At 51.3% G+C, this 24,026-nt stretch overlaps 1 protein-coding gene across 2 annotated transcripts in view; it reads right to left on the bottom strand.

The window, feature by feature from the left end:
- Positions 1-1,747: 1,747 nt before the first annotated feature.
- Positions 1,748-24,026, bottom strand: part of SNX29 (sorting nexin 29) — a 559,063-nt gene continuing 536,784 nt past the window's right edge. For both annotated transcript variants that reach the window (XM_057748481.1, XM_057748484.1), the window contains one exon: positions 1,748-2,648. In XM_057748481.1, the coding sequence (XP_057604464.1) occupies positions 2,519-2,648 (130 nt within the window). In that variant the 3' untranslated portion in view covers positions 1,748-2,518. The remainder of the gene's footprint in view (positions 2,649-24,026) is intronic.

Below are 24,026 nucleotides of genomic sequence, written 5' to 3'. Positions count from 1 at the left end.
GGTGGGTGGATGATGACACATCCTCAGAGGGTGGTATTTTGTGCCCTGGATCTCAGCCTGGGCCTCAGTGTTTTCTTCTCTTTCTCCAGGAGCTGGGGGGTCCGCCCCTTCCAAGTCCATCCTGCCACCCTGGAGAGCAGGGCAGGAGTATTTTGAGCAGCTGGATGGGCTGTATCATTGCAGAATATTCCATGTGATTCCAAAGTTAAGGCTTTGAGGAGGTGCTGTAATGTGCACGTCACATGCATGTCTGAGCTGAAATCAGAGGGACTGAAGATCAGGGTTGCTGCAGGATCACAAAAACGGGGGGACAGATAGTAGCCTGGAGGGTCCCCGTGGGGCCCCTAGGAACATGCTCTTTATGATGCACGTTTTGGAAGAGCAGGGCCAGTTTTCCGTGAATAATTAAGCTTTAAAAAACGGGGAGGCAGAGTTTCTCCTTTTTAACACCGGCTGCGAGTGCGTTTGTCTCCCGGCTCAGCATCTGTCCGCCGTAGCTCTGGGTGCCTTTTTTTTTCTAAACTCCGTGTGCAGAACATGAAAGCTGGTTCCTGGTGGCGTGGTTGGAGAAGGCGAGACCAGACTCTCACTCAGACATGTTTCGTGTCAGGCACCAGAACAAGACTGCCTGACCGGAACCCTTGGCCCCCGGGATGTCAGGGCAGTGGTTCCATTCTGGATCTCGTACAGAGAGGAAACATCTTGGGTAGAGATCTGGCTGTGCAGCCTGTCAGCTGGCATCAAACTGACCGCCGTGGACGGACCCAAATGCGGGGGGCTGGGCTCTGGGGCAGCTGGAGCTTCCAGACGGTCCCGGAGGATCTGGTGGAGGAGGGCGCTGTCTTCCAGGTAGCGCTGCAGCCCTCGGGAGCCCTACAGAGCGCAGGTGCACCGCATCCCTCCGCGCACACATGGAAGAGAGAAACCACGCTGCCTTTCCAGGACACCGCGTCCCTCGGGTCCTCCGACCCTCAAGAACTGTCAACAGGGCCCCCAGACCCACACACTCGTTTCGCTCACCGGGGCCTGGCTCACCGGGCAGAATGTTCCCTCCGAAGTCACTCAGACCTCCTCCGAGTCTCTGGAGGGCTGTGCGTACGTGATCTCAGCTCTGCTTAACTGCTCTGGTAAGTGTCCCTCTGGTTGATGGGGGAACATGCAGCACAAGCCTTCCAGGCGATCGCTTCCAGAGTTTTCCTAACTAGGAAATGCTCAATGATCACCCACGCTGCTGCCCAGCTGTAAGCGGATGGGTGGTCAGCCGTCTACCGACCACCTTCACACACATTTACACATCTGTCGTCCCCAGAAGATGCCCCTCTTTGTATCAGCAGCTGAGGACGGCTCCTGTCCGGAGGGGGAGAGAGTTCCATGATTCCGGATGTTGAAACCGGCCAAAGGCGCTGGTCCCGCGGGGCCGTCTGACGCTGTCCCTCCTCCTCGTCCTGTTCCCACCGGCCGGGCCCTGCTCTGAACAGGAGGAGCAGAGGGATGGTTCTCGGGGCCACACGGGGCCCTGCTGCCACTGAGGGCTGCTGGCTGAGGGGCTGTGCTGCACACCCGTGTCAGCAGGGGACAGCCACGATCTGCGCCGAGGGGACGCTATGTCCACGTTCAGGCCGAGCTCCACGGAGCCCCGGAGCCAGGTCTGAAAGCCCGAGGCCCCCAGAACCTGCGGGAGGGCTTCCCGCGGCCGCGTCTCTCACAGGCTTAGGCCTCACCTCTTGGCTTTCGAGGCTGAGGCCACCGACTCCTGGATAGCCCAGGGCACTCCAGGACGGGTCACCAGGTTGCCGCTGATGGCTGGCCTGAGCAGGTGCACGTGGGCCTAGGGGGCCTCAGGTTTCCTGTAGGGGCTGGTCCTTCCAGAATCAACCACAAGGAGGTAGGGAAGTTCTCCAAGAACCACAGTTCCGCATCCTTCTAACGGCTCCTTTGCATGAAGGCCATGGGACTGTTTCCCTGGAGCACGGTGTCAAGAACTAGGGTGTCTACTGACCACCGATGGGGAGTGCATGGACAGGAGCCACCCCAGCCCAAACCTTCCGTGCCCATAGGTTGTAGCAGGCAAGTACATTAAACAGGAGAAAACAAAAAAGGTAACAGTCATTCGAATTCCCACAGGGGAAAGAGTCAAGACGTGGTTTCTGAATGAACCTTCTGACCAAATGAGACATCAGACTTGTGCATCTCGACCAGGGAGACTCCAAGCCTGACCCGGCGCCCACCCTCCTGCTGGCCCCTGGGCTGGAGGGAGGGGAACGGCTGGCCCTCGTGGCCCAGGGCAGGGCCTGGGGAGAGCAGGGCCCGCGTGTCTGCGTCTGTCCAGAGAGGAGCCGCCCTGCTCTCACACGGCCCAGTTTAATCGGGGTGTCACGTGCCCCACGGGGAAGGTGTGCTCTCTGGGGTTCACCGGGGGACAGGGTTGTCCCTCCGAGGTGGAAGGGGCCAGCTGCCGTGGCCAGGGTGGAGGCAGCTGGCGTGGCACGTAGGGCCCGAGTCTGGGTGGCCGTCGAGGTCAGAGGTCGCCGCTCTGGGGCTCCACGTTGCGCGTCTCCCTGGGGTGACCTCGGGACAGCTTGGGGAAGCGGGAAGCCGCTTTGGGTCGGCTGTTCTTGGTGAGCGGTTCTCCGGGAGGAGTGATGTCGCTGTAAGACAGAGTGGGGAGAAGTGGGTGAAGTTGGATTCCAAGTGCAAATGGCTACAGGCAGGGCAGGAGCCGGGGGTGAGGAGGACAGTGGGAGTGGCCTCAGGGGCACAGCTGCTGCCTGGCTGGGTGGCGAGAGCAGCCTGGAGAAATGGGGGGGGGGGGGGGGCAAGTTGTGTAAACTTCCTGTCTGTCAATAGCCCCCAGACAGTTCTGGACCCTCTTTTAAGTCAATGGAATAAGGTTGTGGCCCTGGCTTTCTTCTCACCATTTTCACTGATCTTCCAGCAAAGGCACATTTAAAAGTCAAAGAAAAAAAATGCTTTGGAGGATGTTGCATCTAAAGCTATAAAAGATGCACAAACACAGAAGAGGGAATTCTGGTGGAAGTTCATCCTAAAAGAATAATCAGGATGTCTGCCAGCGTCTAATTGTGAGGGTGTTTACGACAGCACTGTGTGAAAGAGCCGAAACTAGGGAACAACTTAAGAGTCCAGCGCGAGGGGATCACAGACACTGGGTATGAAACACCTACACACGAGACAGCAGCAGCCAGTAAATGCACGGGTGTGCGTTTCTGAACCAGTGAGGGCGTATGATTCCAACACAGGAGAAAGCACAGTAGGGAGGGTGTAACCCCGCTGTGTACAGAAAACACCCGAAGGATACATGATGCATTTGTTTACTCCAAGAATCTTTGCACACCCATGTGGGCCAAGCACTGTGCAAGGCACTGGGGATAAATGGTGAACAACACAGATTCTTCCAGGCCCCGTGTGGCTCACAGTCTGAAGGGGGGTTAAAAACATCACATGTTATAAAGACTTAGGTTACAAATGCAGCCACAGCTGCCCTAAGCAGGGAGCCTGAGTGATGGCAGGAGGTGCCAGAGTGGGGGTAGCAGGCCGGCCTGGGTGAAGCTTGGGACCAGGAGGCTCTGAGCACAGGTGGAGGCAGGGAGGCAGCTGCTGGAGGGTGCAGGGCATCCTCTGGAGGGCTCTCGGCAGGGGCTGGGGTCCATGATCTGGTTGCCTTTGAACTGCCCGATGCCAAGGCCACTGCCCCAGGCACGGAAGCCTGGGCTGGGCTTGTGAATGCAGAGCTGCTGAACTCTGTCTTATCACACTTGGTGGCTTAATACAACATGCTGTGCTGTCTTACAGTTCTGGAGGCCAGAAGTCCCAAATGGGTCTTATGAGGCTACCTCAAGGTGTACCTCTTGGAGGCTCTAAGGGAGAATCTGTTTCCTGGCCTCTTCCAGCTTCCACAGGCCGCCCGCACTCTTTGCCTGGTGGCCCCTGCCTCCGTCTTCCAAGCCAGCAGTGCAGCATCTTCTAATCTCTCTCCCTCCGTCCCTCCTGCCTCCCTCTTATAAAGACCCTTGTGATCACATTGGGCCGTCTGGGTATCTCTCTTCTGCCCCATCCTTAAATCTGCTGAGTCCCCTTTGCCATGTGAGGGGACACATTTATAGGTTCCAGGGGTTAGGGTGCATTTTTGGCCAGGGGGGTGGGGTGGGTGGGTGTCATCCTGTCTATCACAGATTGAATAGGAATTAGAAGCAACAAGACTTGGTAACTGAACTGCCTCTACATGGTGAGATCACTGCTGACAGAAAATATAAGAGAAATAAGAGAAAACTTTGGCAATAAATATCTCACTGATACAAAATGCTTTTAAAAATTAAAGATTAAATGTTGACTGTCTCTGGGGCATCAGGCTCCGTGCCAGAGGCTTTCCGGATGTGAGTCCTACAGGACTCTGCAAGGGAAGCCAGGGCCCACCTGGAGCTGAGCCCCGAGGCTCAGGGAGGACACAGCCATCAGCGAGCAAGCGGCAGAGCCAGAATCACCACCAGCTGTGTCCAAGGCCGGTCCAGGGGAGCAAAGGAACGCGTCATATCCAAAGAGAAACGCTCCTCCCACAGGGGTCCCTGCAATGGCCACTTGGTTCCTGCATCGCAGGAGTGGTTCCGTTTACACGATCTGATTTTCATGCCTTTTCAGGGACCCAGACACTGTGTTCTGTGAGATGTCCCTCATTTTGCATTTGGGATGACATCTCCATAAGATAAAAATGAAAAATCCCTCTAACTACCACCTTCTCCCATGGGAGCCAGGGTGTGCTGGGCTTCTGTGCATGGAGGGAAGAGAAGCATTTGACCTTGAACAAAGCCAGAACTGCTCTGAATCCTCTGTGGCCCCAAAGGCACCACGGCCCTCTCTTCTTTCCAAACACTCACGTTACCAAAAGCTTCTTTATCCCTGAATGCCCCTTAGAGGTGGGCAGAAGATGCTGGAAGGAATCTTTGCCCCCCGCAACCTCCTCCCTTCACACTGTTCAGGGTCGGGGGTCCAGCCAGCTGCCCGTGGTGCCATCATCACTGGGCATAACGCACGAGGCCAGGAGGCCCTCTGTCTGCAGTGACCAGAGCCTGTGGTCCTCAGAAGAGCTGGCTCCTGGGAGGGCCTGGGAAAGGCTGGAGCCTGGCTGGTGCAAGGGAGCACTTAGGAGTCAGCGGGGCCGGGACTCTGGCACTTCGTTTAATTTCACCAAAGGCACCTACTGTGTGGGGAGCAGCACGGCAAGTGAGGGTGGGTCCCCTGCCAATGGGCTGTGCTCGCTGTCCCTGAGCCTTGCACCCTGGGCTGCATGGGGATGACAGTCGCTCAGCCCTCACGGCGCTGTGGCAACGACAGGCAAGTTCACCCCACGTGGAGCCACTAACGAGCTGCGTTTCCCTAGGCAAGAGTCTTGTTGGCTTTGAGCTGAGGCTTCTAGGGTAGAATAAATATTTATCCAAAAGAGTAGAAATCAGGATCTGGAAGAGATCTCTTTGCACCCCCATGTTCACTGCAGCACTGTTCACAAAGGGGAAGATGTGCAAATAACCTGAATCTCCGTAAATGGATAAAAAACGTGGTCCATCCATGTAGTGGAATATTCAAGCCTTAAAAGAGGAAATTCTGACATGTGTGACGACGTGGATGAACGCTGAGGACACTATGCTAAATGAAATAAGCCAGTCGAAAGGACAGATACTGTATGATTCCACTTACATGAGGCATCTGAAGTAGTCAAACTTGGAGAAGCAAAGCCTGGAATGGTGGTTAGCAGAGGCCGGGGGAGGAGCAAGCAGGGAGTTACTAACCGACAGGCGTAAGGCTGCTGCTGAATAAGATGAATAAGTTCTAAACTCAGAATGGATTAAGTCTGGACACCGTACAACTCCTAGAGGAAAGCATAAGCAGAAGACTCTTTGACATGAATAAATCACAGCAATATCTTTTTGGATCTACCTCCTAGAATAATCAAGATAAAAACAAAAATAAACAAACGGGACCTAAACTTAAAAGCTTCTGCACAGCAAAGGAAACCATAAACAAGACGAAAAGACAACCCACAGAATAGGAGGAAATATTTGCAAACGAAGCAACCAACAAGGGGTTAATCTCCAAAATTTGCAAACAGCTCATATAGCTCTACATGTCAACAAACAAAATACCCAATCAAATAATGGGCAGAAGACCTATATTGACATTTCTCCAAAGAAGACATACAGATGGCTAGAAAGCACATGAAAAGATGCTCAACATCGCTAATTATTAGAGAAATGCAAATCAAAGCTACAAAGAGGTATCAGAATGGTCACCATCAGAAAATCTACAAACAGTAAACGCTGGAGAGGGTGTGGAGAAAAAGGATCCTCCTACACTGTTGGTGGGAATGTAAACGGATGCAGCCACTATGGAGAACTGTATGGAGGGTCCTTAAAAAACTTTAAGAATTACCATGAGTCAGCAATCCCACTTCTGGGCATGCATTTGGAGAAAACCGTAATTCGAAAAGATACAAGCACCCCAATGTTCATTGCAGCACTATTTACAACAGCCAAGACATGAAAGCAACCTAAATGTCCGTCGACAGAGGAATGTTTAAAGAATATGTGATACATATATACACTGGAATACTACTCAGCCATAAAAAAGAACAAAATAATGCCATTTTCAGCAACATGGATGGAGCTAGAGATTATCATACTAAGTGAAGTAAATCCGAGAAAAATATACGATATCACTTACCTATGGATCTAAAAAAAATGATACAAATGAACTTATTTACAAAACAGAAACAGACTCACAGACTTGGAAAACAAGTTTATGATTACCAAAGGGGAAACCCTGGGGGGAGGGGTAAATTAGGAGGTTGGGATTAACAGATGCAGACACTACTGTATATAAAATAGATAATCAACAAGGACCTGCTGTAGAGCACAGGGAACTCTACACAGTATTCTATAATAAACTATATAGGAAAAAAATTGGAAAAAGAATGGATACATGTATAACTGAATCACTTTATAAATTTAACTACAATATAGAAATTTTAAATTAAAAAGATGAATAAGTTCGAGATCTGCTGTACAACACTGTACCTAGAGGCAACAGTCCTATACTGTGCACCTAAAATTTGTGAAGAGGGTAGATTTAGGGTTAAATGTTCTTGCCACAGTGAAAAAAAAAAAAAGTCTAGTATTGGCAATCTCACATGGTTTAACAGTACCTGAAGGCAGGGGATTGTGGGTAAGTATAAATTGCGAGGTGATAGGGATCTGGGGTGGATGGGGAAAACGGTGGGGCCTGCTGTAAATGGGAAGGAGAGCTGGGGTTCTCCCTGGGTCCCTTCCTTCTAGGAGAGAGCCAGGGCCAAGGCCACGTGCACCCCAGGACTTGAAGTCCATCAGCAGAGCCCAGGGCTGTGCACAAGTAGCTTCCAGGGAAAGTCTCACAGAAAGTCTCAAGCAAAGCCTTGACATTGATTTTTTTTACATCAAAGCTCACTGCAGCTGCCATCTCAGATGGCATCACAGAAATTTCTATGTCCGCAGGCTGAAATGCTCATCGCTCATAGCCTTTGTTGGCCTTGTGCACTAGTGAGATTTAAAAGAGGATGGTGCTGTTTCTTACCCAGCCCCATCGACAGAAAACAGGCCACCGACGCAGTGGTTAAGAATCCACCTGCCAATGCAGGGGACACAGGTTCAATCCCTGGGTCCGGGAAGATCCCACATGCCTCAGAGCAACTAAGCCTGTGCGCCACAACTACTGAAGCCCGTGCGTCCGTGCTCTGCAACAAGAGAAGCCACTGCAGTGAGAAGCCCGCGTACTGCAAGGAAGAGTAGCTGCAACTAGAGAAAGCCTACCTGCAGCAACAAAGACCCAACGCAGCAAAAAAAAAAAAAAAAAAAAAGTCAGGCCACTGAGAAGCTCTCCTTTCCTACGGCCTATGTTTTCATAATAAAGCAGGCTGGTGGCTCTGGGTCTGGGCAGGATCAGAACCACTAAGCAAGGTAAAATTAGGTTCCTGATCCACTCGATTCTGTTTTAATGTGGGCGGTATGTCTACCCCAATTTTGCAAACAAGAAAAGGGGGGTGTGGAGGGCAGGAAAGGCCCTACCTCCACTATAAGAATAGACTTCCAAAGGCTGTGTGGAATAATAGAAACTCCATATTCAAAGTCAGAAAATCTATGTGCCTTCAGTTAGACACCTTAGTGCCTCTGAGGAAGATGTATAACCTCCCCGAGACTCAGTTTTCTGAGCTGTTAAATGGGCATAATGTTGGTCCTTCTTACTGTTCATGTATCATTCGACACAAATTCATAAGTCTGTTATAAGTAGGAACAGAGCTGGCTCTTTCAAGGCCCCGAGATGACTGAAATAGGCACAGGCAAGTCTGGCCAGCAAAATCTTAAAAACTTTGACGGCAGAGGCATCAAGGCAAGTAGGTAGAGGCTTTTGCAAAGAGTTTTACAAACTACAGAAATATACCTCAAAACCTCCCATCCCTGTTCCCAGCACAACTCAAGTCTTCCATCTGTCTGACCTGGCGGCAGGGAGCTGGGAGGCAGAGGACGGAACCTTCTCTGAAGAGACCATACTAGGCTTTCTGGAAAGGGGGTCCTAAAATCTACAGAGATAGGAGAGAGATGGGCTTTGGCAGGGATGTTTGGAGACAGCTTAAGGAAATAAGTGAGCAAACAGGTGGATACTGGGCCTTAAGATACAACAGCAAACAAGGACAGAAAAATCACAGACATCCTGTAATGAAATGAAATCAAACCACAGTTTCCTTTGAGATAAGGCCAGACCCTGTGCTCGACTCTGGAGAGATCAAGATAACAGAATCACTTTCTACCTTCAAGGTGCTCGGACCAGGGGCGAGGGTGGCAGAGGAAGGAGGGGAAAATACATGATGAAACGAAGAACATGCACAGCAGCAGAGCTGGGGGCGGGGGCCTGAGGGTGGGGGGATGAGACTGGGGGAGATGAGTAAGGCTCAGTGGAGTAGAGGGGGGAGGAAAGGGCTTTCCAAGCAGCAAGAACAGCCGGGAAAAGGCTCCAGGGGGAGAAAGACAGGTGGTGGGGTCTGGAGCTGCCCATGTCTGCAGGGCAGAATATGTGGACCAGGAAGGTTTCAAGATGATACAGACACCTGGTCCGTGAGTTCTATGACTGCCTTTTTGAAGGTTTAGATCCACTCAGTCTGTGGCAAGTGGAAGCACAGAGTCCTAACCACTGGACCACCAGGGAAGTCCAGAGATGACTTCTTAATGGCAACAAAATTCAACAAATCAGCTTGCTAAAGTTGCCAACTAAGGACATAATACACATGAACACAATCCAACTATTTTCATGGCCACTGATATTAACAGTAATAAAGTAACAGACTCTCAGAATAATAGCCGCGTCTTACATTAGGTTCGGGGAGATCTTACCACACTGCTGTCCTTTGTCTCACTTGGAGAACACTCCCTCCGGGACGGGTTCCAGACCACAAACAGGACTTTCAGAGCCCACGGTCTAGATGACCTTGAAGCTCCTCTGGTACCAAGGTCAGCGATGGGGGAGGAGGCCACTTTGGGTGTGTGATTCCCAGAATCACGTCACCTTTATCCTGGAGAGTAACCGTTACTGAAGACCAGGGTCACCCTGCCCAGAGCTGTGATGAGAACATGTAGCGATGTTTTGCAGATTCTGGCTTTATCAGCTTTTATGCTTTCCACAATTTCCCCCATGTCTGCGTCTCTCCTATATAATACCCAAGGTTTTCTTTTACCTTTATTTTTAGGTTACTTTGGGCCTATGCAAAAATGTCCATACGAGGGGGGGGGGGCGTCAGGGAAGGGAGGGAATATGGGGATATGTGTATAAAAACAGTTGATTGAACCTGGTGTACCCCCCAAACAAAAAAAAAAAAATCACCTTAAATGTAAATGGATAAAATGCACCAACCAAAAGACACAGACTGGCTGAATGGATACAAAAACAAGACCCTTAAAAAAAAAAAATGTCCATAAACATGGATTTAATGCATACTGACATTACATACAAATTTCCTACATATCACCACTGGTTAATTTACCACTCCAAATACTGGGTGAATGTTCTCTTCTTCAACATGTGTGTTCTTGGTAAAATGGATAAATCTCACAGGCATTATGCTAAATGACAGAGCCAGCCTCAAAGCCTACACCCCATTCGAGTCCATTCATATGACCTTCTAGAAAAGGCAAAACTATAGGGACAAAAGACACATCAGTGGGTGCCAGGGACTGATTACAGAGGGGGACCAGGGGACTCTGGGGGCTAAAGGAGCTATTCTGTATCTTGGTGGTGGTGGTACGTGACTCCATGTGTTTGTCAAAACTCAGATCTATATAATAAAAAGGGCAAATTTTACCATGTATAAATTTTACTTCAGTCTCAAAAAGCTTGGCTGAGAAAGGCTGTTTTTAAAAATCTCTGCTTTTTCAGCGTGAATGAGCACCTCTCATCCATTCTGGGTCTCCCAGGAGACAGTGACCTCATCCCCTTCCCCAGCTGGAAAGCGTGGGGACATGGGGACAGGTATCTCGAACTCTCTCATTTACCAGCTGACTACCTGGACAGGTCACGGATGCTCCCTGGGACAGAGGTTCCTCACCTGTGAGAAGGGATCACATCACAGTAAGAGGACAATCAATCAATGGAGAGGCAGAGGATCTGACTAGCCATTTCCCCACAGATGATGTATGAATGACCGGTGAGCACGTGAAAAGATGCTCAACAGCACGATCAGGGCATGGTATCAAAACCCACGCTAAGATACCACTTCAGGGCTTCCCTGGTGGCTCAGTGGTTAAGAATCCGCCTGCCGATGCAGGGGACACATGTTCGATCCCTGGTCCGGGAAGATCCCACATGCCATAGATCTACTAAGCCCGTGAGCCACAACTATTGAGCCTAAGTGCTGCAACGACTGAAGCCCATGCGCCAAAAGCCTGTGCTCCACAACAAGAGAAGCCATCACACTGAGCAGCCCACGCACCACAAAGAAGAGCAGTCCCCGCAACTAGAGAGGGCCCGTGTGCGGCAACGAAGACCCAACACAACCAATAAATACATAAATTTATAAAAAAAAAAAAAAAAAGACACCAGTTCACACCCACTAGGAGAGCTACTATCAAAAAGACAAGTAATGAGTGCTGGCAAGGATATGGGGAAATCAGAACCCGCCTGCACTGCCGGTGGGAATATTAAATGGTGCAACTTTGCTTAAACATAGAATTACCATGTGACCTGGCAATTCTACTTCTTGGTATATACGCAAGAGAAACGAAAACATGTCCACTGGGACATGAATGCTGAAAACAGCATCATTCATAACAGCCCAAAAGTAGGAACAATTCAAATGGGTGTCGGTGGAACGGATAAATAAAATGTGGTCTGTCCATAAAACGGACTATTACTCAGCCGTAAAAGGCATGAAGCACTGATACATCTGAATGTAGTAGCTACCGTGTGCTCCGCTCCAAAATGCTGCTCTGGCGTACTATTTTCCAGTTAAAGGCACTTGAAAAGAAACAAATACAAGTAAGCGCTCTGACCTTTTTTTTGGGGGGGGGGGGTTTGTTTAGAATGATTTATTCTAGGTGAATCCTTTTACGCTAGTAATGGGGATCACTTTATTTTCCCAATGTTAGGCTAAGAATTTTTTTTTTTTTTTTTACTTTCCTTTTTTTTCTTTAAAGTAGGAGATGAAATTCCCAAGTGCAAGATGTCCTCCCTATACCAGAAGGAAAGTAACATTCTTCTCATTAAGGCCAAGAAGTTGAAGTGGAGAGAATTCTGTACAAACAGATCTTGTTAAAATAATTGTCTTCCTTTGCCCTCTTCACATAGTTTACTTTTCCACAATTGACTCTCTCTGTTCAACATAATATAAAATCAAGTCAAAAATAGCAGGTAGGTTTGGCCAGGCCATTTCTCTGGGTCTTCACTTCCTTACTAGGGCTCCCATGTCACACTTGTATACATCTGGATGCGTTTCTCCTGTTTTTCCATCTTATGCCGGTTTGACTCAGACCCAGCTGAAAAGCCCTGAGAGGGGAGAGAGAAAACGCTGCCCCCCTATGTGCTACTGCACAGATGAACCTTGCAAATGCTGTGCCTGGTGAAAGATGCCAGACGCGAAAGTCCACGTTACGATTCTGTTTGTATGAAAGTCCAAAACAGGGCAGTCCATAGCTAGAGAAAGTAAATGTGTGGTTGCTGGGGGCAGGGAAGGTGTGGGCTTTCTTTTCCAAGTGATGAAAATGTACTAAAATCAACTGTGGTGATGGCTGCGTGCATCTGTGAATATGCTGAAAATGACTAACTTGTGTGCACTTTAAATGGGTGAACTGTATGTGAACTATATCTTAGTAAGGCTGTTTTAAAAGTGGTACGTGTTAAAAAAAAAAAAAAAAAAGGAAGGGTATCACAGGATCTCCTCTGGCAGGTTTGCGTCACAGCTGAGGGATGCATTCAATGCTAGGACAGAGCCTGGTACTGGAGGGGGTGCTCAGTAACTGTCCCCTCCCTTCACCTGCTTCTGAACTTGGCTTTGGCAACCTCCAGCATGGCTCACTCTGCCTCTGAGAAAACTGTTTCCAGGTCATAACTGAGTCCTGTGCTTTGGGTCTGAGGCTGTTAGAGCCATTTCTGGGTCCATGGAGAGAGTCTTGGAGACCCAGTTCAAACCAGCAGGTAAGGAACCAGGGAGGCAATGATACAGAGGCTTTCTTCCCCAAACCCATAAGATCCTGGCCATCCTGAGCCCCAGGGACTCACTGTCATGGAGACGGGGAGCTGTCTGGGGACATCGCTTCCCCAGGGCTCACACCTAGCGCTCAGCTCATCTGGAACTGGGCCCTCAGCTGGAAGGCAGTGGACAAACAGCCTCCTGAGATCTGATGGTTGCCCAGGAGACAGTCCAGACATCCCCAGAGTAACCGCCCCCTCTCTTGCGGGGATGGGGAGACAGGAGCTGAGGCAGAGAGCCCCCTCCTCCTATCAGATCTCTCGTTCCTGAGACACATTCGGCATCTGTTCCAGAAACTCTCCAGTCTCATCACTCTCCCCACTGCCAGCCACTATCAAGATGGAAGCGGTCCCCGCCAGGAGCCCCGGGGGGCTGTTCCTTTTACTAAGCCTCTGAGGCAAATTACTGCGGTGTCCTGTCCTCCAGCACACAGGGGAAATTGACCTACCAGTCTCAGCCACTCATCAGTGAAAATGACCATGAGGAGAGATGTACTGCTCATTTCACCTATAAAGTGGCTCTCGAGGGCCGGTCAGTATTCCATTTGCTGGGAGCTGCCTTCTGCAGGTGGGAGGGTGGCTTCACAGGGGCCCTGCCTGCTGCTGGGCTGGACTCTGGAACACAGCTGGGACTGCGTGGCCTCCTCTAGAAGATGTGGCCGCTGTCCTCCAGTAGCGGCCCCCTGACGAAGCCTGTGTGTGCAGGAGTTGGGAGAACTGCCTCCAGGGTGTTCAGACCCTGAGTCTTGTGCCCTCTGGTCTCTGGGAGGGGAGGGGAGGCCAGGCCTTGCCCTTCCCTCCACATCAGTCAAGGTGCCGGCACCAGGCTAGGCAGCCTCTGACTTCGCTTGTAGACACATCTTCAGGCTCAGGACCACATGATGGAGACCCACCTCTACCCACGCACTCTGCCACTCCACTAACGTCCATTAAGGTCGCCTGTGGATTTGAGGAAGGAGGCCTCCACTGCATTTCCTCTCTGTCCCTTGGTTTGACCTGGGTCTAAAGAGTGTCACCATCTGGATGTGACCCAGAAATGGCTTTGGCAGTAGCAAGGGTTCCCTGAAGGCAGGACTTGGTCTGGTTCTTCTTTGGGTCCTCACAGTTCCTGACCCCAAAAGGCACTTAGTGATTTAACTCTTTTGGATGGATTAAATAAGGCCACTGCTTGTCAGGTCTTGGGCTAAAATTAACACCAATTCTCATGTAATCTGCACGCCAGCTGTGGAGAGGAGGAGTGGGGATAACCAGCTCTGTTTCACAACTGGGGATGTTAAAGCAGAGAAGCCACTTGCCTGGAGTCCCCAGAGCGAGTGAGAAGCAGAGGCTGGTCTTGAATCCCGCAGTCTGGACTGAAAGCCCACAACTAGATGACACAGGACACCTTGCAGTCAGGCCAGGGCCGCTGGTGCTCGTGCCATCTGAGAGGTTGTGCCTTCAGCACGCACCATCTGACCTTTGGAAACAGCCTGAACTGTGGAGGGTGCATCCGTCTCCAGGTGACCAAAAACCCCATTTCAGTAAATCCCGTGTTACATTCTCAAGATCTTTCAACATGTGATTTCAATAGTGCTCTGATGTAACTGCTGCTCTCTGTTGACAGATTTCTAATATTTTAGCTTTAAGCTTTTCTACTCCAAGCTCTGGCCTGGTGGTTAAATACACACAAGTTAAACGATGGTAAAAAGGGAAGCAGGAGGATGTAGAGAACCCTCTCGTCATTGACAAACGTTACAGAGGAGCGACACAGGCTCACTGTAGGGGAAGAAATGGAACCGGTACGTACGGGTGGGAACAGAAACAGCCTGTAATCCTGCCCTCCACGGACGACCACTGTTAGTGCAGGAGTGTAGACTTTTCAGGTCGTTTTCTATGTGCATGTCTTGTAGTGGATCTTTCAATATGAAAATGGTTACTTCATAGATAAACCTGCTTTGAGCTCTGATGTTCTTTTAAATCAAGGCATTCTTTTCACGGAATGCCACAGGTGTTGGTGATGTGGCCTGGCAAAGGGTGGTGACAATGCCGACGTGTAATTATAACAGGTCTGTTCACTGTGGGCTTGCTGTGCGGCAGGTGCAGAGCTCAGCACCGTTACTTTATGAAGTTTTCCCTCCTACCAACCCTGGGAGGTAAGGACTCTGGGAAAATGCAAGAAGCTGCTGTCACATGTGGCTTCCTGAGCTGCAGGGACTTGTGTGATGTCACATGTGTCCTACGTGACAGAGCAGGACATGAGCCCAGGCCCATCTTCTCAGCCTCTGGGCTGAGTGACAGATGACAGAGCAGTATTTGCAGAAAAAAAGAAGGCCTACAGGGTGCTGGGAAGATGGTGCAGTTTGTGAATTTATCACCTGAAGTGAGCCTTTTCATGCCCTTCCCCCCACCCCGCCCCCAATATCTCTGCGTTTCCTCTGTCATCATCTAGTTAAGGAATTTCTTAGCCTTGTTCTAGGCAAAGTCTCTTAATCTATGACTGCCACCTGACAAATGGGGCTACGGGATTAAACAAGACAACATGGGGACTTCCCTGGTGGCAGAGTGGTTACAAATCCACCTGCCAGGGCAGGGGACACAGGTTCCATCCCTGGTCTGGGAAGATCCCCCATGCCACGGAGCAACTAAGCCCATGTGCCACAACTACTGAGCCTGTGTGCTGCAACTACTGAAGCCCATGTGCCCTAGAGCCCATGCTCCGCAACAAGAGAAGCCACCTCAATGAGAAGCCCGTGCACTGAAACGAGGAGTGGCCCCTGCTTGCCACAACTAGAGGAAGCTGGCTTGTAGCAATGAAAATGCAACATAGCCAAGAAAGGAAGGAAGAAAGAAAGAAAAAAAAAACAACACAGGGGCTGCTCTCTGTCAACGAGGGCCCTAGGGGCTGGGGGAACTGGCAGAGGATCCTTGGGGAGCTGCATCAAGGGTGTAACCTCCTTCGAATGCACAGCTTCTAAAGATCTCCCGATGGGGCCAGGAGCCACAGGACAGAGATGAGCCCCAGAGACAGGGAGCCTTGGTGTGGGGCTGGTGTAACCCCCCCGAGAGAAAGAGCCTGAGGACAGAGCGGAGGTGGGGCAGTGGCAGTGCGGGGGAGCGGAGGGATGATCCAGAGGTGCTGAAGAGAGAGCATCCCTAAGGCTCGATGACCAATCAGATGGGGGAAGTGAGGACGGGTTTCATTTGTGCTTGGAAACTGGACTACAGGCCATGGCTGAGCTGGGTGAGGGGGACGGTACAGGAAGTGACAGGTGGAGGGGGGCACATGAGTCCCCGGGATAAATTATGCTCTTAAAAAAAGTAAGGATGCATTTGGCCTTGTTTGCCAGGAAGATCTCACAATTCCACACAAACACTGTACTCCCTACCTGGGCGCCCAGACACGTCAGCTTTCATTACTTCATGGCTACAAACCATGATGGATGAGATTCTGATCGTTACAGATGGCCCAGATGCAGACGGGGCTGCACCGGGTGCTTGGCTGGGAGCCTCTTCAGTTACGGCTCCTTGTTAGCCGGGGCGGCCGGGTGGGGGTGGGGGTGGGGGGGTGTTCCGAGGCTCCCAACCTGACTCGGCTGACGTTTCAGAGAGTCTATACGTCATGTCCTAGGCTGGGGATCTGTACCTAAAAGGCGCTTCTGAAAAGGGCTGGATGATTCTTCTGCTTGCTCCCCCGAGGAGCCCCCTGCCAATCCCTCACCAAGACCCCCTCTCTGAATCCCACCACTGACCTCGTCTGCAGCCCCTTCTCACAGGCCAGCCCTCATCACATCTCCACGGTAACTGCTGCCCACCCCCTCACGGTGCTCTCCCCTCAGCGTCATAAGCCCGGCCCAACCCATCCTGGCTAAACCAAGCCGCAGACCGGGGAGGAAAAAAGCCCGGGATGGGGCCGGCTGCTGTGTTTTCAGTTCACAGCTAACCCTACAGCCCCCAACGATCCTGCCCCTGGTCCCTGCCTGGCCCCTCCCTGTCTCGCTGAAGGGACTATTTTATTCCTTCCCTCTTCTCAGACCATCTCCGTCCCGCCCTGCCTGGCAGGTCACCCAGAAAGCAGCCGGGGGGCTCTGGCTCTTCCCCCCCTGACACAGGAGCACGTGTCCCTGCTCCTACTTAAGGCCAACCCCTCCGTGGGGCCCAGGGGCGGTTCCCTCAGGACTTTCCCGAGGACGTGGCCCTGCCCCCTCCTGCCGGGTTCCTTCACATGTCACCATGTCCTGGGATCTCTCAGCTTAAAGCCCTCCTTGGCCTCCAGCCCCTCTGGCCACCTCCACGCTCTCAAAGCCCGTGGTCCCCTTGACCCCTCGGCAGCAACTCTGCCGCTTGGTCACTAAACCGTGGAGGGTCCCAGGCCTCGGTTCTCTCCTCATCTCTGTCTGCAGCCCCTGGGTGGAGTCTCCCCCAGACCCCGGCATCACATACGTCTAAACGCCGAGGATTCCTGCAGTGACACTTCAGCCCCGGCTGCCCTCAAGCTCCAGGGTCAATGGATCCAATGGACGTTCTGGCACTTCAACCTGGATGTTTGATAGGCATCCCTATCTTATTCCCCCATCCAACTTCTGTTCCTTCTCTGGTCTCCCCTTTCGTAACTGGTGCAATCCCCCACCCCATCGCTCAAGCCAGAACCTAGCACATCACCCTGGTTTCTCCCTTTCCCTTACATTCCAGACCTAATCCATCCACGTGCCCTTTGGGTTCTACCTGAAGATACACGCTCTCTACTCCACTTCTCTCCACTCTGCTGTGACTGTCCTAGGTCTGGCCACCGTCACCTCTTGCCTGGACTCTCACGACCGAGTCCCACATGTTCTCCCTGCTTCCACTTGATTCCTCAGCCAACTCATCAAAGTTATCCCATCATTTTCCCACCTCCGTGGCTTCCCTCTGCACTCAATCAAATCCTTACCAGGGCTCCAGCTCACCTTCACCTCCTCCAGCTGTACTGGGACTGCCTGGGCTGCTCGGAAGTCTCCTCTTCAGGGGGACTTAAGTCACTGCCAGTCATGTGCCATCACGTCAACTCTGTTTTAGTTTCTTTACAGCACCTGTCACTCTCTGAAGTATCATCTTTACCACCCTAACCTCAGTGCCTAGAATAGTGCCTGGCCCCCTTAACCTTTTAGGTGAGGTCAAAGTGGCCAGCAAATGCCAAGCTCGTCCCCACTGGACCTTGTCCTCCTGGTTGGATGGTGCCTTGTCCTCCCCCAACTTCGAGGAGTCAGCAATGTGTTACACTCAGAATCAGAAAGCCCCCGGTTAATACCTGACTCTATAAGGTACCAGCTGTGTGACTGCGAAAAAGCCATTTAATGCCTCTGTGGTTCAATTAGAAAAAACAAGAGTAATAATCTACATTCACTTCTCTCATAGAAAGTGGAGGTCATATTACTTTTATGAGATTGGTAATAAGAAAAATAACTGCCTCCGAAGTATCACCCAGGCTTGGCCCATCAGGTAAAAGCTACAGTGGTTATAACACTAGGGGTGCAAAGAGAACATTAAAGTGGCATAAAAGTTGGTGTGGGGTGAACAGACCTAATACCATATGCAGAAGTACATAAGGGAAAAGATGGAGAGATATGACTCACTGAAATGACAGACAGACTGGTAAGGAGGGGGATGAAATGTGCAGGGTGTGTGCAGGGCTCCTACAAACCACAGAGGAAGAGGCTACAGCCCAACGGCACACAGGGAAAGGATGCAGGGAGCACGTGATAGAAGAAAAATAAATGGTTTTTTAGGTTTTTCAGTAATTCTGCTATTTGTTGAAGCCCAACTACATGTAGCATAGCAGACAGAGCTCCTGCTCTTGGGGAGGTGGCCTCGTGGCCCCAGGCACCGTCTTCTCTTACCTGAACCCCTCCCCGCGCCCTCCCGTGTCCAGCCTGCTGCTACTCTCATCCAATGCCTAGCGACCCAGCTGACGAAACAAGCCCAATCGTGCGCTCTCTGCTCCAAACTCTCCAAGCTTCCACCTTCCACGGAGTAAAGTGCTCACAATGCTCTTCCAGGCCATCCCTAACCGGGCAGTTCCCTCCCTCACTCCACCCCCTGCCTGGGGCTCCTCAGTGGGTGCTGGGCGCACGCCTGCCCTGGGGCCTTTGCAGTTACTGTCTCTTCAGCCCCACAGCAAAGAGGGTTCTCTGCCGGGTTCTCTCCCTCCTCTGCCAGGTCGTTCCTCTTCTGGGACATTCTCAGTGCCGCCTTCCTTGCCACCACCGGCCTCCTACCTCTCCCTTCCCCTACTCCGCACTGTCATCTGGTGTGTTATGTTGCCATGGGTCTGGTTCGCGGCTGTAAACAAGCACGTAGAGACAATGCCACAGTAGTGCTCAATGACCACGTGTGGAATGAGAGTCCTAGAGGAGGACTCAACACATCCAGAGAGAGTCACCCTCACTAGTCGTCAGGAGAATGCAAACTGGCAAAAGGTAAGAGACAACCTGCTTGTTACCAAGCTTTTGTGGGGATGCTGAGAAGTTGGTGGTTGTGCAGTTGCAGACGTACAACTGGTGAAAGCTTTTAGGAAAGTTGAGGGAGCTGTGCATGCATGCATACGCATGTTTACACACACAAACATGCATGTGCAAACCCTCTGACTCGGGAATGCTACTTCTAGGCGTCCCTCCTACGGAGACACTTGCGCGTGGCAAGGATGTTCAAGGCAGTGTGGTTTCTAATGAGGAAGCGTGGAAACAACCTGCCTGCCTGGAGGCAGGAGACATTAAGTGCATGAAGGCACATGTGTAAACAGCAATGCTGCTGTCACAGAAGACACAACACACCGATGTTCACAGACAAGAAAACGTTTCAAGGTACGATGACATGAAAGTAGGTTATAGAACAAGACAGTGTAGGATTCTATTTTTATTAAAAGTGAAACCTCAAAATGCATGTGCACATAAACATGCGTCTAAATGCAGAGACCAGAAGGATGGGGGTGAAGGGCGACATTCGTGTTTGTTCTGTATATTCATGTTGTTTTAACTTTTTCAACTAGAACACATTACTTGGGCTTCCTAGGTGGCGCAGTGGTTAAGAATCTGCCTGCCAATGCAGGGAACACGGGTTCAATCCCTGCTCCAGGAAGATCCCACATGCCACAGAGCAACTAGGCCCGTCCGCCACAACTATTGAGCCTGCGCTTTAGAGCCTGTGAGCCACAACTATTGAGCACATGTGCTGCAACTGCTGAAGCCCACGCACCTAGAGCCCGTGCTCTGCAACAAGAGAAGCCATGGTAATGAGGAGCCTGTGCACCACAATGAAGAGTAGCCCCCACTCACTGCAACTAAAGAAAGCCCATGCACAGCAAAAAAGACCCAACACAGCCAATAAAATAAATAAATTAATTAATTAAAAAAAATAGAACACATTACTCACTTAATAAAAACACAATAAAAAGCAAAACACTGCATGGGAAGAGCCCCTGGGCTGCTGCCTGGAGATCCCCAGGTTCCATTTTTCTGCACGGGGAGGGCAAGCACGGGCAGCTGGGCCAGGCTGAAGCCATCCAGGGCCAGAGCGAGCCTAGGGCAGCTCAACTAGCAGGAGCGCATCTGAGCTGTTTGTCAGCCACCAGATCTGCTTGTAACCAGTCCAATTTATCACTGTCGCCAGCAAGCTCTGGGAAGACTGAATTGTCGTCTCTGCCTCCCTTGTCGCTGAGTTTCCAGCCATGTTTGCCCTGCTCTCTCAATTTCGCCTTTCTGCATGGCCTGGGTGGATACCTCCAGGCAACAGTGATCTGGAAGAGTCTCCCTCCATTCTCCCGAGCCCCATCCTCTGGCACTGCCCCTGGAAAGAACTGCAGTCGTGCACTGACTAAGGATTCAAAAAACCCCAGAAGGATCCCAGAGCTGGAAGCCAGATGTCCGCGACCGCGCCAGCCTGCACCCCCAGGCCCAGCCCACACGACACGGCGGCTCTGATGAGAAATGGCATCAGAGTGATCCCCTCTAACTAGGCTTACATCATTCTTGAGGCAGAAGCCCGATCACAGCACACTCCCCTGACGACAGCCCTTCAGAGGCTGCCCGTTGCACTTTGAACACATCTCATGCTCCTCACAGCCTGCCGCCAAGGCCCCACACCCTCCGTCAGGGCCACGTGGCAGCGGGCAGGGCCCCCGTGTTACCTGGAGGCGTGCCAGGCGATCTGCCAGCTAGAAAGAGGACGAAACCCTTTATCTCTGAGGTCAAAGGCAGGTTTCTGGTGGGTTGGCAAACTGGTGGAACATTTGATGGTGTCAGAACTTTCTGGAGAGACAATGTGAACCATCCTTGAAAGAGGGCACATCTGGGCACAGTGCATAGAGCTTTGCTGGTGCGAGAGACTCACGGACAGTACCAAGGGGTTTCCAGTATTTACCCAGCAGCTGTGGGCCCTGGTTTCATCTTTCCAGATCAGGCCTCATCACTGGAAAATGAAGATGCACCCACTTAGAAGCACAGATCCCTTGGCCTGAGATGGAGAAACACTTTCTACTTCTACGGGTCAACTGGAGATTTACTTCCATTTCAGTAGAATTGGCAGTTCTCTCGCAGGCTTCCTCCCAGAAAGAGCCTGTTATGAAAATATCGCTCGGGACTTCCGTTGTAGCACATTGTAGCAATTCCGTTGGTTAAGAATCCACCTGCCAATGTGGGGGACACGGGTTCGAGCCCTGGTCTGGGAAGATCCCACATGCTGCGTAGCAACTAAGCCCATGTGCCACAACTACTGAAGTCTGCGTGCCTAGAGCCAGTGCTCCGAAACAAGAGACGCCACTACAATGATAAGCCCGCACACTGCAACGAAGAGTGGCCCCCGCTCGCCGCAACTAGAGGAAGCCCGTGCGCATGGCAATGAAGACCCAGTGCAGCCAATAAAAAAAAGTAATATATAAAAAAGAGAGAAAATATCATTCGAATAAAAAAAGGTCCCATTAAAAAATATATAGTAGCTCTGTCTTCCTGAAAAGGTTAAAGAAAATAAGGCTGAAGATATTCCTTTCTCCACCCTCCTGATCTCAACTCTTTGGCCTCAATATACTTTTTTGAACAAAATGATCTCATTTTTTGAACAAGGAACATAGAAAGTGGTGTAAAATGAAAAAGTATGCAGAGGAAATGTACAAAAAGTGAGTCTTCCCATCCCCCTCCTCCACAGTGACTTTTAACTGTATCTTTCTAGAGCTACCCATCACATACAGAGCATGTACACAGGTGTGTGTGTGTGTATATATGTACATGTATATACACACACAACATACACATATTTGTTTGCTGTTTCTGAAAATGGAAATGTATGCACTGCTCTACATCTTGCTTTTTCCTCTTAACAATGCATCCTGGAGATCTTCCGTATCACTGTACATAGATCAGTCCCAATAGTCTAGTTCAGGGACTGGCCAACTTCTCTAAAGTGTCTGGTAGTAAACATTTCAGGGCTCGCGGGCACTCGCGGGCACTCTGGTCTCTACTGTAACTGCTTAGCTCTGCCCTTGTAGCACGAAGGCACCACAGACAATATGTGAATAAACAGGAGTGACTGTGTTCCAACGCATCTTTATTGGCAAAACCAGGCAGTGGGTGGGGCTTGGCTCGCGGGCCACCGTTTACTGACCGCTGTTCTACACTCCCTGTGGCCGTCTGCTCACAGCTGCGTCCACCCATCAGCGGCCGCACAGCACCAAGGAGGCGGGGCCTGCCGGTCGCAAGCGCGGGGACCGGGGGTGGGCCTCCCTCCTCCATGAGCACGTGACTGCAAAGAGAACTCTGCCGTCTGCTTATCGCCCAGCACACTGCGAGCTAAACGCTGGAACCCACTGTGCTTGGCGACCCCACCGCCCTCTGAACAGCATCCAGGATACAGACGTGCCAGGCGCGGGGACTGTTGGTTTCCGCAGCTCTGTTTTCTTTGCAGAGAAGTGTGCAGAGGTGGGGAGCGCTGAGGCTGTGGAAATCCTGGGGTAGGAGAGGCCTGGGCCCTAGGACTGGGTCCTGGGCAAGGCCTGAACCCCACTCCAGCCCTTCTCCGCTGTGTGGGAGGATCCAAAATGACAGAGAAGCCAAGCATCTTGAGGGGGCCTGGCCTGCAGACACTCAGCAGGCAGTATGAGGATGAAAACTGTCGAATAAAAGGTCAAAATTCGACCCCAGGATTTTCCATCTGCCGTGTCCCCAAGAAATGACATCATTTAACGTAAATCCAGATGCCACAATGAATGACCAGCCGCAAGTATGGCCGTAAGTTCCTAGACATTCCACGACCTGTTCCTATTCGACCCCCACTCTTGGTTCCATGTTGGAACGCCTGCCCAGATGTGACCAGCTGTCCCTTCTTTGGACAACTCTGCCCTGACCTCTTGGCCTGTAGCTAGGAATCACCTGTGCAATTTTTTTTGCTGCCTTCAGTAGACCAAAAACACCAAGAGAGCAGGCTAGCTTAGTTATTCATGTTTTCTGTGGTTTCCCTGGTCACCTGGCCCTTTGCCGGTGATGAAAACATCAGCTGCCTGAATGAATGCAGGTATCTGTGGGACACGCACCCAGGACCCTGGCTGCAGACTCGAGGAACTGAGAGCTGGACAGGGCCAGGGCCATCCTCTGACCCCGGGCCCCCACAGGACTCACACAGACACCTCTCCTCGAGACCAACCCGGGCAGCGGACAGGCCGCCCAGCCCTCCCATGGTAGCCTCTGGGAATTTCTTCAGAGCACTCACTAAAGAGAAGAAAACTAACGTACAGAGAGCACCTCCTGTTTGCCTAGTAACACGCCGGGCTCTTAGATCAGCATGTTTAACTGAGCAAGTGAAAGGATCAGAGGCAAACGGGCTGGGTTCGCATCCCTGCTCTCACGGAGAGGCTGAGGGACTGCGGCGGGTTCCTCACCTCGTTGCCGTGCTGTCCTCTGTTAGGTGAGGCTGGTACCACGACGGCCCCGAAGTCGACAGGGTCAAATGAATACACGGAAGGTGCTCAGCACAGGCTCTGATGCAGGGAAGTTCAAATGAGTTGTTACTGCTGCTACTTCCCTTCGAGGGAGGGTAATAATAAGCCCATCTTATAGATGAGGACACTGAGGGTCAGAGAAGACCCATGCTGAGAAGCAGTGAGTGTCTCATAAAGAACGTAGAGTATGTAGAGCAGCTGGCCCGTGACCAGCCCACAGGAAGGGCACAGGAGCAGCTGACAGCCGCTCTCACCTGGAAAGAGGCAAATCAGGGTGCCGCTCCCACGCTTTCTGCACTGGAGCCCTAACAGCAGTGAT

Source organism: Hippopotamus amphibius, chromosome 9, assembly GCF_030028045.1.
Source record: "Hippopotamus amphibius kiboko isolate mHipAmp2 chromosome 9, mHipAmp2.hap2, whole genome shotgun sequence".
Classification (NCBI taxonomy): domain Eukaryota; kingdom Metazoa; phylum Chordata; class Mammalia; order Artiodactyla; family Hippopotamidae; genus Hippopotamus; species Hippopotamus amphibius.
This window is presented reverse-complemented; position numbering and strand designations above follow the sequence as displayed.